Genomic DNA, 18,689 nt, shown 5'->3' with positions numbered 1-18,689 from the left:
TGTCAATTGGCCTTGGTTGACTAAAAGGTGGCGTGGCGCTGGCAAAAGCTCTCAAAAATGATTAGAATCTCGCCAAAACAACTATACGAGAACGGGTACAAATGTGTGGAGACGTAACATGTTAGACCACTGGAATGAACAAAAATGAAAGATTCTTCTGTTGTTTATTCATAGCCTCAATAATCGTGAATAATCGTTAAATTGTGACGTTTTTCCCCCACAATTATCGTAAAACTAAACTTTAACGTTTCGTCTGTTTCACACAACAGGGAAAAAGATTGCATTAAAATCACTAAAAAGATAAAGACATACAAGAGAATGGTGTAAATAATTCCTGATCCCCAGACGAGTTCCCTTTAGAGCAATTTGGAACAGTTCCTGTAATGGCGGCCTGGGTCTCCATGTTCAGGGGTCTGCTACATGAGCAACTGACGTCACTCAAACATAACAAATGTTTTCTGTGTTTAAATGAAACCCAAATTGTACCCGAATTATTCTTTTTCATGAGGCTGATCAACAATTCACAAAAAGATTCAAAAGTTTGCGGCGCTGCAAGACGTGGCTAAAGCTAGCTTAAAATAGAAACTACTTCCAGTTTCTCGTAAGCCGTTTCTGCAAACATTTCCCATCTCTGCGCCTCTACACCACATTTTATCTTTTTAAGCAAAGCATTGGGATAATGTTATGGTTTATGCACCTCAAGATAGTTTCAGTCCTGATGCGAGTGCCGTGCGTCGATAAACAGGAAACCACTGATGCTAACGTGTGCTAGCTTTGTTTTGCCAAGTCTGCGAACAGCTCAACATATAAAGTTACTATCACAGGAAATAGTCCGCATTTGATGAAATATTCTGTTTAATTCAGCCTTAATCCAAAAAGATTAATTTAGTCTCCCATAACTGGATACTTTTATTTCTTCTTTTTGCCATCTTGTTTCCACTGGAGTTTTGCTCTCGCTCAAAAGCCAAAAGCGAGCCAGACTTTGGAAACTAGTACAATATTTTCCAAACTATAAATCGCACCTTTTTTCATAGTTTTGGCCAGGGTGCGACTTACACTTATATATCTATACTTATACTCAGGAACGACTTATATGTGATAATATTTGTTATTTTCACACTTGCAATCACATTTCATACTCCAGTGTGACTTATATGTTTTTTACTTCTCTATTATGCATTTTATACTACGGTGCGACTTATAGTCCAGAAAATAAAGGTATATCTCAGGGTCTGTTTTGGATTAAATGTACCAATAGGGTTCACTTAAGATATTGGTGACCCTTTCGGACCGTCCTGCTTTACTCCAGTCAAAATGAGGCTGTAAATAGATCAGCAAACTCTCTGTAATCCAAGTAAAAATCATTTCTTAGCACACTGTTACTTAAGACTCAAACTTGCCAATCATCCCTGAAGGTGTTCTGTACAAATCCGTGCGCCAAATAAGTGCGTTCTAAACACTGTGCTTTCCCAAGGACACGCTTCCATCCTGCTTTTGAGGGGTACAAAACAAGAGAACGCTGCGCTCCTCGGGCCTCACTGTCAACAACCACGCACCGACTTAAAAACACATGCACACGGAGATTTCAAAGAACACATCAAATATAATAGGACACTAGAAAAGGAGGGAAAACAAAACAGCACTCGTCCTGTCGGAAAGTCTCTGCTGCTTGATTAGTGGAGTCTAAACAAAAATACACGCCAATTTATCTGCCAATCACTCTCAAGCACAGTGTATAAATAACGTTCTATAAGTCATGTGTATAGGAGCACAAAGACCATGGTTTTCATTACAGAGAGGTTTTATTCATGGGTCTATACCACGGAAGGAAGCCACAATACGAGAAAATAATGCGATGTATTAGGTAAACTGCATGTTTTTTAATGCTGTATCATTTTTATGCCAAAACAAACTAGTCCTAGTTCAGATTTAGTACAAATCTAAGCTGTAACCAATTCAAAAAAAATTTAACATGAAAAGGGACTGTAACCAATTTGTACTGTTCTGTGAAGATTTCAAAAGGTGGTTATAGTCACCAAGATGTTCTGACCACAGCGTGGACTTCCTCAGATTGAAAATGATTATAGGATGAGAAGTAAAAAACATCTTGATTTCTAAAACCGGAGTCAGATAACTGCTTTTGAAAAAAAAATCCTACCATGAGAGACTCCTGAATAAGGGATTACATTGATTACATCTGGAGAAAACCTTGGAGAAAAACAGAACTAGTCGTGATCCATCATTTCTCACTTTTTCTATCATATTCCCAGCCTCCTAATTATTCACTGCAGTGTTATGAAATGTTTGATGTTTTACTTTAAAAAGAGGTTTTTACCTTGTTAAATAAATAATGTATATTACAACTGAGTACAACGTTCACTGAGCAGGGGTTGTTTCTGATCAGGTGAAATATAATAGGTTTAAGCCGGATGTCCACACGATTTCTCCCCGTTTCCCTTTCATTTAGTAACTTTTACAAATGCAAAAACACAGCTAGCACATAGCGCTAGTCTCAGCTACTTGAGACAACTTTGATGAACTTTGTGATTTTGTTCTTTACAAAAATACATGTAATTGAACTTGGATTTGACCACATGGACCCTCGAGCTTGTTATTCACTCAGAGAAACTTTGGTCTTATGTTCCAGTCGTCCTTGGGGCTCGTGTTTTCTGAGGTGTGACTTGTAAATCCACACTGGAAAAGCCTTCCAACCAGGGAACATTTCAGAGTCCAAGTTAGAAAATCAGACACGGTTGAGCCCTATGTTTGGAGGAAAGATAAACACCAGACAGCTTCATTAGTGCTAATACTTGTGTTATTTTACTTTTATGTACGCTCTACTGCGCTGTCTACATCTACACTGAGCTAATGTAAACAAAAGCAAAAATTCACTCTCAAACATTGTATTATAAACTGGAAATGTAACAATGTGCTGATCATGACTTGAGCATTAGACACGACTCACTGTATCTTACTGTAGGTCAAATTTGACCTTTTGCCCATTTTAAGTCAAGTCACAAGCATGTTCTCAATCAGAAATAACATGCGTTTCCTTTTTCCCCAAAATAAAGGGTATAATGTGTTCCAACTCAATATTTTAAAATAGATTTGTTTGTTAAAAAAAAGAAAGTAAAATAAAATGCAACTGATCAAAATGACCAAACAAAGTATAGAAAATATTAGCCTTACATTAGTAAATGGCCAAAGCATTTCAAATAACATCACTATCGGTATCGGCCTTAAATTTCCTCATCAGTGCACCACAAACACATACCATACTAAACTATACATTGAAAAACGACTAAATCAAATGAGATAGTGATTCGGTTATCAAAATTACTTAAGGAACTGCCTTCACACATAGTATTTTTTGGCATATTCACTAGTCTTTGTTGTGTGCATGACTCATGGCCTCCTCTGGCTGAAGGCAGATGGCTCAGCTTCTTGTGGCATATGCTGTGCGAATGTTGGGTAAACTGAAGTGTAAGCACGCCAAGATGGACATGTCTGACTGTGCGGAGACACTCACAGTTTGGGGCTTTCTCTGGTCTTAGCAGTATCAAACTGTTAAGCCTGATAGGACAAACCATAGGCAGCTTTGGCGATGGGAACAGTCAGTTATAGTATTTTAAGTATTCCAACAGTTTTAGAAAAGAAGCAAGCAAGCTGGAAAGTCTGGATGATATCTGTGTTTTTTATACAGATGGATATCAGTCTGAGCCGAGATGTTCAGTTTGAAAAAGAAAATGCAATATTGATCTAAAACGGCTTAGTAAGAGAAACTGGTCCAGTGACTTCCTGTTCAAAACTGCAAAACTGATAAGCCCCTGTCTCTTAATAGTGACATTTAAAAAAATAAATAAATAAATAAATAAAAAAAAAATAAAAATAAAAAAATAAAAAAAAATCAGCGGATTGTCATTTACATGCTCATTTACTTGGAGTGTCTGAAATACCTACCAATGTGGTCCAATAAATTTGGATTTGGCTAGGTGTTTATTTTTATTTTTCATTTAGTTAATTTTATTGTATTTCTGTAATTTCTTTGTGATTTCAATGCATTTTTCCTGCTGTGTGAAGCACTTTGAATTGCCCTGTGTATGAAATGTGCTCTATAAATAAACTTGCCTTGCCTTACTTTGAAAAGTGGCTACGTGACATTATCACTCGGAATTGCAATTTTTCAAATAACAACCAAGTACAGGGATGTGGGCGGGGATAGGGGATAGGGGATAGGACTTTTCTGTGAACTCGAGTCTCAAATGCAGGACATGTTGCGAAGAGTGATTCTAGTCAGCGCTCCTTCTGTTGTGCCTCAGATTAGTTTATTTCTGTGACACATGTGAAACTAATGATCTCTCACCTCAGAGTTTTGTACTTCCCTCATTAATTCTGCAGAAATCCACAATGTTTTCCAGTTTTCTAGACTTTTTTCCCTTTCTTTTGTAGTTTTGTTCTTTGTGATACGGACGGACCATGCGTGTCCCTGATTGGCTAATCCACCTGTCAATCACGTTCACCACTCGGAGATAAAACCTGTGACTAGACTCACATCTCTGTAAAGTTTTGGAGACGTATGTATTCTGGATCCCAGTCAAAATGAATGGAACTATTGTAACAAAATAAGGCAAGGTTTTATTTTATTTTTTAACCCTGAAAAACATGCCTCACGTTTCACTGAATTTTGCAGTGTACATTTTCTTTGTGATTCGCATTTTAAGATAATCATTGCATAGATTATCAAGGCCTAAGATTCAACTGTTGAAATTTTGAGTGTAAAATTTGCATAACAACTCAATCGTTCCCCACTGAGAGAATCATATTTTGAATCATTTCCTGAGCATATTTTACACTCTGAACATAAACTATTGGAGTTGAGAACTAGAATATGTATACGTTGAATATTTAAAAAGGTGAAAAACACAGAAAATATAAACTGCCAAATTCAGCAGATGAAATTTAGAATGCCACTATTGAACATTCAAAATCTGATTAAAAATACATGGATTTTAACAGATATGGATATTTTACATGATCTATATCCGATATTTGACTTGTTTCTATTGCAGTGAACAGTGAATGTGCCAGAGGGAACACAAACCCTGCTTTACTGGGGTAAGTCAATAGAAGTGAATTCAAGTCAACATCAATACCCGCATTAACAGCAATTGTGTATAAAAATATCAATAGTTCACACAAGTATCCAACCATCTACAGGGATAAGCTCACAGATTCATTTTGACATTCAGGACAAACCCTAAGCAGATGATTCACTCCGCTGTAAGTAAAGCAGACCACCTCATTCAAAGGCTCCGTCTGGTGTGAAATTGAAGGTCTGACAGGGGCCAAGGAGCACCGTCGAATGCCACTCAAGTTTGAAATGGACAAATCTCTTTAAGGGGGAGAATCAAACCGTCTCAACATGACAATTATGGACATGTTTAGCTGGAATTCTGTCTGTAAAGAATATAAAGAGTATTTAGAAAGCGATAGATACATAAACAGCTCAGCAATAAAAGAGCATTTTAAGCTAATTTGGTTAAAATCCATTTACTTCGATTGACGTATATTTACGGTCGTCAAAAGTATATCAAAAAAACCTCCCATTCTGACATGACTAGAGAACAGAACAGAACAGAGCACATAATGGACACGAGATGGAGATTTTAGAGGCTCGTGTCATTTCTCACACAGTAACTTTCATTCAAATGCTTCTTTCCAGTCACTGTAACTCAATAATAAGGCCATTCTCTCCAAGACACAAGTGGTAATATTGCCGTTGCTGCTTCTGTGATCAATAAAAAAATACATTATTGCACAGTGTTTATGCCTTTTCCGGGTCTTAATGCACCCACTGGCAATGTTTCAAGAATGGCTGTTTTCGTTGTGTACCAGTTGAAATACACACATTATTCACCAACTTTCCATTGCAGTGTTGAGAGAAGAAAGGAATGATTGGTTCCAGATCAGTTATGTTGTAGTCATGGCTATTTTGAATGTGTAGTGATTGAATTGTCTGTTGTCATTTGTTGTGGTCTTTGTCCATTGCTTGTCCAACATGCATTCCTCCATAGGGAGACAATAAAGGCTAATCTAATCTTCTAAATCATGTCCCAATCAATAATCAAATCCTATGGTTAAGGAGAGAATTTTCCTTGTAGTAACTTGGTGTGCCGTCTGTGCAGTGTAGCACATGGGTCCACATGCATGTAGTGAATAGAAGTGGAGGTTTTACTTGAATAATGCCAACAAAGAACAACAGCCATGAGTGAATGAGTGACAGACACAAGCGTGTGCATTGTCAGAAATTAAAATGCAAGCTTTTAATCTTTGAATCACTTTGGGTGTCTGAATAATCGCTGTATAAAATGTATAATTATAACTCAAAACAAATGGACGCGACAGCTGATTCTCTCATGAGACGCTTTTGTTTTCCCCATATACAGCACTTTAGCTCACGCTGCACAGCACATGTTTCTGATCACTTTTACTGCAAGTTTACCTGGAGGGGAAGGATTAGGGCGAAGAAGATTGTGTCGTATATTCATTTTTGGCTGCAACTTTACACAAACCTGATTGACTTTGGATAAACACGCTCCACACTGGATTTACCGAAGAGGACGAAGATGCAAAGTTTGGCTCATATACGCTTGGCTTCAACTTTGACGAGACACTGCAAACTGACTGGATCTCTTATGAAGCGCAGTAGTCACACTTCAGACACTGTAGACCTCACACTGGTGACTGTGGACCTTCAGCTCTTCTGTGTAGGTGTGGACCTTCAGCTCGTCTGTGTAGGTGTGGACCTTCAGCTCTTCTGTGTAGGTGTGGACCTTCAGCTCTTCTGTGTAGGTGTGGACCTTCAGCTCTTCTGTGTAGGTGTGGACCTTCAGCTCTTCTGTGTAGGTGTGGACCTTCAGCTCTTCTGTGTAGGTGTGGACCTTCAGCTCTTCTGTGTAGGTGTGGACCTTCAGCTCGTCTGTGTAGGTGTGGACCTTCAGCTCTTCTGTGTAGGTGTGGACCTTCAGCTCTTCTGTGTAGGTGTGGACCTTCAGCTCTTCTGTGTAGGTGTGGACCTTCAGCTCGTCTGTGTAGGTGTGGACCTTCAGCTCGTCTGTGTAGGTGTGGACCTTCAGCTCTTCTGTGTAGGTGTGGACCTTCAGCTCTTCTGTGTAGGTGTGGACCTTCAGCTCTTCTGTGTAGGTGTGGACCTTCAGCTCGTCTGTGTAGGTGTGGACCTTCAGCTCGTCTGTGTAGGTGTGGACCTTCAGCTCGTCTGTGTAGGTGTGGACCTTCAGCTCGTCTGTGTAGGTGTGGACCTTCAGCTCTTCTGTGTAGGTGTGGACCTTCAGCTCGTCTGTGTAGGTGTGGACCTTCAGCTCTTCTGTGTAGGTGTGGACCTTCAGCTCTTCTGTGTAGGTGTGGACCTTCAGCTCGTCTGTGTAGGTGTGGACCTTCAGCTCGTCTGTGTAGGTGTGGACCTTCAGCTCGTCTGTGTAGGTGTGGACCTTCAGCTCGTCTGTGTAGGTGTGGACCTTCAGCTCTTCTGTGTAGGTGTGGACCTTCAGCTCGTCTGTGTAGGTGTGGACCTTCAGCTCGTCTGTGTAGGTGTGGACCTTCAGCTCGTCTGTGTAGGTGTGGACCTTCAGCTCTTCTGTGTAGGTGTGGACCTTCAGCTCGTCTGTGTAGGTGTGGACCTTCAGCTCTTCTGTGTAGGTGTGGACCTTCAGCTCTTCTGTGTAGGTGTGGACCTTCAGCTCGTCTGTGTAGGTGTGGACCTTCAGCTCGTCTGTGTAGGTGTGGACCTTCAGCTCGTCTGTGTAGGTGTGGACCTTCAGCTCGTCTGTGTAGGTGTGGACCTTCAGCTCTTCTGTGTAGGTGTGGACCTTCAGCTCGTCTGTGTAGGTGTGGACCTTCAGCTCTTCTGTGTAGGTGTGGACCTTCAGCTCGTCTGTGTAGGTGTGGACCTTCAGCTCTTCTGTGTAGGTGTGGACCTTCAGCTCTTCTGTGTAGGTGTGGACCTTCAGCTCTTCTGTGTAGGTGTGGACCTTCAGCTCGTCTGTGTAGGTGTGGACCTTCAGCTCGTCTGTGTAGGTGTGGACCTTCAGCTCGTCTGTGTAGGTGTGGACCTTCAGCTCGTCTGTGTAGGTGTGGACCTTCAGCTCTTCTGTGTAGGTGTGGACCTTCAGCTCGTCTGTGTAGGTGTGGACCTTCAGCTCGTCTGTGTAGGTGTGGACCTTCAGCTCGTCTGTGTAGGTGTGGACCTTCAGCTCGTCTGTGTAGGTGTGGACCTTCAGCTCTTCTGTGTAGGTGTGGACCTTCAGCTCGTCTGTGTAGGTGTGGACCTTCAGCTCTTCTGTGTAGGTGTGGACCTTCAGCTCTTCTGTGTAGGTGTGGACCTTCAGCTCGTCTGTGTAGGTGTGGACCTTCAGCTCGTCTGTGTAGGTGTGGACCTTCAGCTCGTCTGTGTAGGTGTGGACCTTCAGCTCGTCTGTGTAGGTGTGGACCTTCAGCTCGTCTGTGTAGGTGTGGACCTTCAGCTCGTCTGTGTAGGTGTGGACCTTCAGCTCGTCTGTGTAGGTGTGGACCTTCAGCTCTTCTGTGTAGGTGTGGACCTTCAGCTCGTCTGTGTAGGTGTGGACCTTCAGCTCTTCTGTGTAGGTGTGGACCTTCAGCTCTTCTGTGTAGGTGTGGACCTTCAGCTCGTCTGTGTAGGTGTGGACCTTCAGCTCGTCTGTGTAGGTGTGGACCTTCAGCTCGTCTGTGTAGGTGTGGACCTTCAGCTCTTCTGTGTAGGTGTGGACCTTCAGCTCGTCTGTGTAGGTGTGGACCTTCAGCTCGTCTGTGTAGGTGTGGACCTTCAGCTCGTCTGTGTAGGTGTGGACCTTCAGCTCGTCTGTGTAGGTGTGGACCTTCAGCTCGTCTGTGTAGGTGTGGACCTTCAGCTCTTCTGTGTAGGTGTGGACCTTCAGCTCGTCTGTGTAGGTGTGGACCTTCAGCTCGTCTGTGTAGGTGTGGACCTTCAGCTCGTCTGTGTAGGTGTGGACCTTCAGCTCTTCTGTGTAGGTGTGGACCTTCAGCTCGTCTGTGTAGGTGTGGACCTTCAGCTCTTCTGTGTAGGTGTGGACCTTCAGCTCTTCTGTGTAGGTGTGGACCTTCAGCTCGTCTGTGTAGGTGTGGACCTTCAGCTCGTCTGTGTAGGTGTGGACCTTCAGCTCGTCTGTGTAGGTGTGGACCTTCAGCTCTTCTGTGTAGGTGTGGACCTTCAGCTCGTCTGTGTAGGTGTGGACCTTCAGCTCTTCTGTGTAGGTGTGGACCTTCAGCTCTTCTGTGTAGGTGTGGACCTTCAGCTCGTCTGTGTAGGTGTGGACCTTCAGCTCGTCTGTGTAGGTGTGGACCTTCAGCTCGTCTGTGTAGGTGTGGACCTTCAGCTCTTCTGTGTAGGTGTGGACCTTCAGCTCTTCTGTGTAGGTGTGGACCTTCAGCTCTTCTGTGTAGGTGTGGACCTTCAGCTCTTCTGTGTAGGTGTGGACCTTCAGCTCTTCTGTGTAGGTGTGGACCTTCAGCTCGTCTGTGTAGGTGTGGACCTTCAGCTCGTCTGTGTAGGTGTGGACCTTCAGCTCGTCTGTGTAGGTGTGGACCTTCAGCTCGTCTGTGTAGGTGTGGACCTTCAGCTCGTCTGTGTAGGTGTGGACCTTCAGCTCTTCTGTGTAGGTGTGGACCTTCAGCTCGTCTGTGTAGGTGTGGACCTTCAGCTCGTCTGTGTAGGTGTGGACCTTCAGCTCGTCTGTGTAGGTGTGGACCTTCAGCTCGTCTGTGTAGGTGTGGACCTTCAGCTCGTCTGTGTAGGTGTGGACCTTCAGCTCGTCTGTGTAGGTGTGGACCTTCAGCTCGTCTGTGTAGGTGTGGACCTTCAGCTCGTCTGTGTAGGTGTGGACCTTCAGCTCGTCTGTGTAGGTATGGACCTTCAGCTCGTCTGTGTAGGTGTGGACCTTCAGCTCGTCTGTGTAGGTGTGGACCTTCAGCTCGTCTGTGTAGGTGTGGACCTTCAGCTCTTCTGTGTAGGTGTGGACCTTCAGCTCGTCTGTGTAGGTGTGGACCTTCAGCTCTTCTGTGTAGGTGTGGACCTTCAGCTCTTCTGTGTAGGTGTGGACCTTCAGCTCGTCTGTGTAGGTGTGGACCTTCAGCTCGTCTGTGTAGGTGTGGACCTTCAGCTCGTCTGTGTAGGTGTGGACCTTCAGCTCGTCTGTGTAGGTGTGGACCTTCAGCTCGTCTGTGTAGGTGTGGACCTTCAGCTCTTCTGTGTAGGTGTGGACCTTCAGCTCTTCTGTGTAGGTGTGGACCTTCAGCTCTTCTGTGTAGGTGTGGACCTTCAGCTCTTCTGTGTAGGTGTGGACCTTCAGCTCTTCTGTGTAGGTGTGGACCTTCAGCTCGTCTGTGTAGGTGTGGACCTTCAGCTCGTCTGTGTAGGTGTGGACCTTCAGCTCGTCTGTGTAGGTGTGGACCTTCAGCTCGTCTGTGTAGGTGTGGACCTTCAGCTCGTCTGTGTAGGTGTGGACCTTCAGCTCTTCTGTGTAGGTGTGGACCTTCGCTCTTCTGTGTAGGTGTGGACCTTCAGCTCGTCTGTGTAGGTGTGGACCTTCAGCTCGTCTGTGTAGGTGTGGACCTTCAGCTCGTCTGTGTAGGTGTGGACCTTCAGCTCGTCTGTGTAGGTGTGGACCTTCAGCTCGTCTGTGTAGGTGTGGACCTTCAGCTCGTCTGTGTAGGTGTGGACCTTCAGCTCGTCTGTGTAGGTGTGGACCTTCAGCTCGTCTGTGTAGGTATGGACCTTCAGCTCGTCTGTGTAGGTGTGGACCTTCAGCTCGTCTGTGTAGGTGTGGACCTTCAGCTCGTCTGTGTAGGTGTGGACCTTCAGCTCGTCTGTGTAGGTGTGGACCTTCAGCTCGTCTGTGTAGGTGTGGACCTTCGCTCTTCTGTGTAGGCCTGTGTTAAGACATGAGTGCTGTTGGTGCACACCTGCTGTTAAGTCTGTGCTGTGTGTTTATCACTGGCACGGACATTTAAAGCCAAGGCACTGAAAATTGGCAACAAAAAACCCAAACTCCATCTGCCTGAGACTTGAGCAGAGTCTGATTGAAGAGAAGTTTTCAACAGGGTCCAGCTGCAGTGGAGTGGAGGGATGCCACCATTGGGTGCTGAGTGGAGCTCCACTTTATCTGGTCCCAAAAATCAATCAAATCAATAAAAAATAGGGATAATTATTCATTGACAATAGCTGCATAGTAAAGTGTGATAAGGTTAGTGTCTGGGTAGAGGGCAGAGGTCGATAGTTGAGTATTTTGATTCATTTATTTATTTTTAGACCCCTGGGCTTTATTAGAGAGCTCAGCGTGAAGGGGGGTGAGAGAGAAGGGAGGACATACACCAAACGGGATGAGGAACTAGTGGAGCTCCACTCAATATGGCGCCAACGCGGTGAAAGTTTCTTAAAAGGCAGGAGTTGCTTTCTCCTGGCTCACCACTGTCTTCTGTTATATATTCTCAGCGTCTCCACAGCACAGAGGCGGGAAAATGAAATTGCTCATTAAAATCATTAAACAGTTAGATTACGCCAGTCATGTGCACGGAGCCGCATTAAAATGCAAAGCGCGGTTACCAGAGTCGCTTGAGCTTTTGTTTTTGCATGATTGGGCTTTGAATAAACTTTGTGATTATGTTACTTTGTGAATGGAATTCCTGCTGTATCGGTATCGGCCTAGTACGTGTTTATATTTTTAGATTCTTCTGATGACACATTGAGGGAGCAGGGTTATTGCTGATGCTGCTGGTCAGATCTCACCTCAACTACACTCCTGGACGTCCCTCTGGCTGCTGCGCCTCAGTGACACAGCTCTCAGGACCTCAGAAAATAGAAACCCTTGTGCAGAACTAGTACACCCAGCACATTGACATGTGACAGGCTGAGCCTCGTTGTGGACAATTTCAAACATATCCACTCAAATTAAAAAACTAAAAAAGCCTGAAAACGTGTAACAGGATCTAACACCTGAAGGCTCGAGCACAACTCTGTTTGAATGCATGTACAATGGTAAAGTAGACTTTTGTATTCTCCAACATTAGCTGCTATGCATTTGGGATCTAAATCAAAGAAAAAGTGACATGATAATATATTATTATATAATATATAACAAATAGTATGCACGTGGGTGTTGTGTGTTCCTGTAACTATGGATTTACAGATTAAGCACTGGCACAGCCCTATGTGCACCTATGGGCTGAGCAGAAGCACTGCTCTTGTGGAGAAGGTAAAGGTGAGTGAATCATACACCAGAGTGGACTGAGCTGCACAACCACTTTAATTATGGCATAGAATTGAGATTCTGTTCCAATCTTGACGCCCCATTTACAAGTACTGTAGGCGATTAAGCTGATCAACTCATGGCTTTACATGGAAGGATTCATCTTTAAATTTACAAAAACATTAAATATATCATCATCATTATAGTGAGAAGTATGTTTAAACATTTGAAAAATTTCAGAATCCTCAACATTTGAAAGCATAACATATTATATTGTACAGGGTTAGGTTTTACATAAGAATGTGTTTATAAGCACCGTCTCCCATCCCAGTTCTAACCAGGCCCAGCCCTGCTTAAGCTTCTGAGATCTGACAAAACGATGCATTCTCGTGGTGATAAAGCTGTACAAAAAACTGATGAACATATTTTTTTCAGAGGACATTATATTACATGAATAATTTACAATTATCCAAAGTAGAATTGCAAGTTTGATTTATATGCTCAACATTCCCATAACACATAAAACATAAGCATAAAAGCACAGAGTATTTGTTTTGTCAGTATGTCAGTGCACATAGTATCTGTATGACAGCTCACACTGCTGCAGGGGAGCGTGGGTCTAAAACGGAGGTTTCATTAGAGGAGCTCATCCCTCCACCTCTCCCACAGGGACCTCATTCTATTAACCCACATCTATAATTGACTTCTTCTTTTAAACCTGCACAGCTGATAGTAGCACTACGCGAGGGGAAATATACACACTTATCCAACTGCTCAGGATTCATTTATGTAAGACCAGCATGATCAATGACAGGCGCTCATGTGGCAGTAATGATGAGTAGTGCTTTTTTCAAGAATCAACTACGGGCGTGGCTCTGAGACATAGTGATACTGTGGTACTACCTCCAGCCACAAGGGGTCAGTATCACAGATCATATGTAATTATGAACAGTTATTTTTTTTCCTACTCCACCTGTTATTATATTATTCTTTTTGAAGAAGAGGCCCTCTGTGTTTAGGGGCCTCTTCTACACTGGCTGAAGCCCACTCCCGCTGAGCGTCTGAGTGAACATATGAAGGATGTTATGTGATAAAGTGGCTGGTAAAATGGCAGGTGCTGAGTGCAGATGCCCTGGTGTAGATCGTGTGCAGGGCTCCAGTGGGAACTCAGACACCGTGAGAACTGAAGGGAAATCCTAGATCCCTCCTCCCTCTGAGATGATCAGAGAAAGTCACAGCCTCCTATATTTAAATGTGCTGCATTTGGAACAGAGCGGTCTGACGTCCTCAGGGCGCAGCAGCCCAGGTCAGGAGACCCTGGGCTCATTACAGAGATGACATGGTGGGGGTGACAGGGCCCCGTAATTAAGAGCAGGGGCCCCGGGGACGAGTGGCATTTCAATAGAGCTGGTGCACAGGAACAAAAGGTAAGTAGGCAGGAAGTGCCACATTTAGAACTGGAGATGGTGTCAGGGAAGGTTCAAGGAGTCACCCAAGTCATTACATAATCAGCAGCAAAGTCAAGAGCAAATGAAGATAGTTTTAGAGCTTCATACTATTTATCCACATGACTAAAAACAATATATTCCGTAACTTCAGATCAAATGAACATGGTCATATTACAGTCAGTGAGTCTCTGACTCTTTGTGCTGGCTGCTGTGGTTGTGGTTGCATTTTGGAGGTGTAAATTCAGCCCATGTAAACTCCAATAGATCATCTGTTGCACAGAATTGTAAATACTTGGGGCTGCTACTAATAATGCATTTTCAACAATCAACTTGTTGTATGGATGGCAAAAGCTTTGTGAATGAGATTTTTTCCTAAATTTGACGCAGATGAAGTTAACGTGAACTTATTTGAAGACATCCAACAAAATGACACACTTACTGTGTCATTTTCATGACATTTCTGTTCTCTCCTTAACACCTCAACACATGTTTGCAGTCTGTTTTTAGGCCAGATAACAACTTTATTACTGTAACAGATACTTGCATTTCATTCACTGCTGATAAACTTGCTGAGAGGACTTTTAGAATGGACCCGGTTTTTAACTAAAAGTGGAGATCTCTTCAAACAAGCACCTGTACTTCCTGACAGGTTTTACTGTACGACACAACATGAGTTGAATAAGCGGCCCGTGTTGCAGCGGCCCGTGTTGCAGCGGCCCGTGTTGCAGCGGCCCGTGTTGCACCGGCCCGTGTTGCAGCGGCCCGTGTTGCAGCGGCCCGTGTTGCAGCGGCCCGTGTTGCAGCGGCCCGTGTTGCAGCGGCCCGTGTTGCTGAAAGTGCGGTGAATTGGGTCTATTATAAGAGGAAGAAGTTATTTGCGGTGCAGTCTGAGAGCCAAGTGTGACACCGGAAGCACAGAGGGACAAACAGCCGCGCACACTTCCCCCCTCTCTAAGTGTTCTTGTCACACTTAAATGGCAGTTCAGGAGGAGGCAAGGACACGTCTGGGCCACTTTACACTGGCACTCACGACAAGATGGATAATTAATGATATCGCCGCCAAAAGAGAATAATTTAGCATAATGAGCGTCGAAACACAAAGGAGATAAAGACACTGATATGGTCGGTTTGAGAGTGCAAACAGATCATTTAGACTCACTTAGGGCTGCTGAAGGAATGCAATATTTAGAATGTTCAAATCGAAATCTTTGAAATTAAATGTGAACAGTGGAGCTTCTTTGTCTTTTATTGTCTCTGAAGATGGGATTGCTGTGCCTGGAATGTTCCAAAGAATGGCATTAAACCTTTTTTCTAACTTGCAGGTGTTTTTATTACAAACTTGGTCCGGGTGGCGCTACATGCTTCATTAATGTGGTTATTCTTAGCAATGTTTTCATCTAAGAAATAGAGTAGGGCAATATATTGAAATTTAGAGAATACTGTGAAAGTGGTTTTGAAGATATGCGTATCTGAATACTGTGTAGTGCATTTATAGTACAAAAAAAAAAAAAAATCAGTTGGAATTAGATAAAGAATTTTAAATGTTGATCAATTTCTCACTTTCTCACATAATTTGTAACCTGAAAAAGCGTGTTTGAATGTTTTCTATTTTGTATTTCATTGAATTATGGAGTAAAACATTTTAATTGAGAATTTTAATTTGGGAATTTTTCATTTGGAATTTTTAAACACATTGAACATGTTTGAGGGACATTGAGGGCAAGATTCAGAATGAAATAAATTTTAGGATTAAAAATATTATTATTATTTTTTACAGTATTTAAAGTTCAAAATATCATGCAACAAATGGTCTATGTATAAAGAATGGCTTGAAAATGTTAATGAAAGGGGTTAAGTAAACTTTCAAATAACGGTAGAGGTGAATTCAACTTAAACTTAAAAATTGAATATAAGTAGCAGTCTCTCTATTTTTTTAACACAGAACACATGGGCGCGACTGCTAAAGCGACAACAGCGCGCTCGGTTTTGGTTACCACACTGCAAAAATAATGATCTTGCTTTGATTGAAAAGATATCGTCAGAAAAAAGACAGAAGTAAGGCTTTGAATCCTCTCAGGACCCATCAACTAAATACTAAATAATTATAATAAAACTAGGTAAAAGTACTGAAATGAACATCCTGAGTTTATGGCGTTTGAACGTGCGGTTGTAATTGTGGTGACTTACATCTGAGGCCGGCCCCTTGTCTGCGCCTGGACAGGAGAAGGTAACGAACTCATGGCAGCGCTTGTGCACGACAAAACAACACACTGTGAACAAGAGAAAAAGAAGAACAGGGTTATATTAAGTGACAACTGCTTTGGAAATCAAGCACATACAGTATTTAGCTCAGTGTTTGTAGCCTGTATCTGCTGTTCCATGGGCGTGAAACAATATAATACAAGAAAATACATTTTAAAAAAAAAGTCAAAAACTAAATTGTAACCGATACTGAACGTTGGTGTTGATCCTGATTCCAGGCAAATAATATATATAGTGTCACAGTGACTGAAGAACTAAGGCAACCCAATTTTGTCACAGATACACAACATCAGTCAAAGTAAGCTACCACATAAAAAATAATAATAATGGATTGGAACTGATGGATACTTGTGGAATGTACTTTTGGCTGCAGCAAAAGAAAGGCAATAACAAGGAGACGTTTGACAGACGGAGATGACGGCCAAGGACTGGACTGAAATAACATGGGATATTTATAAAATGGAGACTGTCCTTTTACAAATTCAGTCCAAAATTCAAATGTACTGGTTATACTGGGAAAGGTACAAAAGCGGACGTGCCAAACTGACATTCTTTGGACTACTCTTTCTTTTGATTTTTCGCTCTTTGTGTCATTTTATTTTTATTTTGTTTTGTACAATATCAAAATGTGCAGATTTAGGTCTCTTATAAGGACTGCAAAAGGCATCATCCTCATTCAGATCATGCAATAGTCCCACTTTAATCTCATATAAAGAAGAGGGTTTAACCAATTGCAAAGAAGCAGATGATTTTCTTGTAACCTCTTTAAAGGCGATGTGATGATAACAATCGAATCGTGAGCTCATCCTTGTGACCATCTTTCTATTTAATGCAACTTTCTGCTCAAACATCCTCCTCCTGGTCAGCCTCTGTCATGCTCTGAGTGAGTGACAAGTGGATTCAACCAATCACAGTGAAGTGAAGAAGTCGATATCATTTCTCTCTTAAAAGGCAAAAGTAAAAAAAAGAAAAAAGAAAAGTAAAAAAATAGAAATTGTGCCCTGGCTCCAAGCAAATTCTGATTATTTTATGGCATACTGTATCGCTCTAGACGTTAGCGATAGCATTAGCCTCAACAGCAGCTGCTCTACGGGTCCTTGTGCGGGACAATACAGTGTGGTATTGGATATGTGATCGGAGACTACTCGTCGATACCGATATTTGGAAATGTTGCAGTATTAAAGCGTTTGCCGATACCAGCAAGAGTATCAGAACAACCTGTCAAAGTATAAGGGGTTTTAAGGACAGATATGGCAGGGACTAAACTAGTTTGAACCGTAACACGACAACAACTAAATCAGGACTGATGCAAGTCCAAAACAGGTCTGAAACTTGCCCTGGAGTCAGGTTTAAACTAGGAATACTAAACATCTCTAAAGCTCTAAAACATCCACGTATCACCTACTGTAGAGCTGCAAATGAAGGGCAGCTACACATTTGAACCCTGACCCTCTTTGCTTTGCTGGGTAATGGAAGCACAATAACTCGCATGGTGGTTCTGAATGTAGTGACAATTAGCTTGCACCAAAAAGTGTTTATTTCTTTGCATGTGACACTGGTTAAACTGCTTTGAGCATGTGGCTGCTAAATGCACAGAGCGATGAGACACTTCTTTGTGAACACCCACGCACTTGTTGTCCCTGACTCATGGTAGGCCTGTGTCACTTTAAATGTCTGTGATGGAAATCTCACCTCATTTGACCACAGTGAGCTCCATAATGACTAAACTAATCATATTAGCCAGTTTACTATCAATAAATATGAGGGAATGCATTTGTAGAAATCCTAATGCAACGACAGCACAAAAGCCTCCATGAGAATTGAGATATTGACCTGATCAATGTATGAAAGCTTAAGGTAAGGCTTAACATTCTGGGTCACAAAAAAGTAAGAAAATGTGGATATTTTAGAATTATCCCAATGACAGTGTTCAGATAATATATTGGCAATCGATCAGAATATGCTAAAATGTGTCTTCAAATGTCACAATAGTGGTTCAAGTATTGCACAAAAAGGAAATGAACTGAAAAATATCCACAAATTTGCAAAAATGTTTTTCACACTCACATGTTTGGAAGATTATTACACAACAAGTTTATGCATTTTCATTTCAAATCGGCCCTTTTAGACACGCATATCTCCATAAATTATCAATTTTAATACTTTGTCTTCCACTTCTGATTCAGTCAAACGGTTCATATTTATCTGCTCTGTTCTAGTTATCATTTTTAAAAAGGCATCCTAAAAATGGCCTTCAACAATATTGTCTATCACAATATTTTCTGTGTTCAATAGTTCAGTGTAATATATCCTCCTTCTTTGTGATGGACAGCATTGTGTAACAATCTGAAAGACGTGTGTGTTTGCATGCTGGTTCCAGGTGGTGCACAAACATGTGAAAGCCTCATATCTGAACCAACATCAATGTCTTCTGCACCGACAGGCAAGACAAACCCGGCAGAGGCTAAAAATACACCACAAGCTCACCACAACACAAGTGAACGCAGCTCTTATAGCATTTACATATGCATATATACTGTAAGTGAAAGAATTAAGGATACAATATATATACAAACAACTGGTATTCACCAAAAAATGATAAACTGACTGAACTATTAAGGACTTAATAATTGTCAGGTGGTGATCTGTTTGTTTTGTCTTGGTGTAAGCAACATGAAAT

The 18,689-nt window shown here is 42.3% G+C and overlaps 1 protein-coding gene across 2 annotated transcripts in view; it reads right to left on the bottom strand.

Annotated features, from left to right (window-relative positions):
* prkcbb (protein kinase C, beta b) overlaps nucleotides 1-18,689 on the bottom strand; it is a 126,042-nt gene that overhangs the window by 64,107 nt on the left and 43,246 nt on the right. For both annotated transcript variants that reach the window (XM_072442613.1, XM_072442612.1), the window contains exon 3: nucleotides 15,935-16,017. In XM_072442613.1, coding sequence (XP_072298714.1) covers nucleotides 15,935-16,017 — 83 coding nt within the window. The remainder of the gene's footprint in view (nucleotides 1-15,934; nucleotides 16,018-18,689) is intronic.

The sequence above is a fragment of the Eucyclogobius newberryi genome, unplaced genomic scaffold (genome assembly GCF_026437365.1).
Source record: "Eucyclogobius newberryi isolate DKJ021-1_F unplaced genomic scaffold, fEucNew1.0.hap1 SCAF_13, whole genome shotgun sequence".
NCBI lineage: Eukaryota > Metazoa > Chordata > Actinopteri > Gobiiformes > Gobiidae > Eucyclogobius > Eucyclogobius newberryi.
The sequence above is the reverse complement of the archived record's forward strand: the minus strand, read 5'-3'. Positions and strand labels throughout refer to the sequence as shown.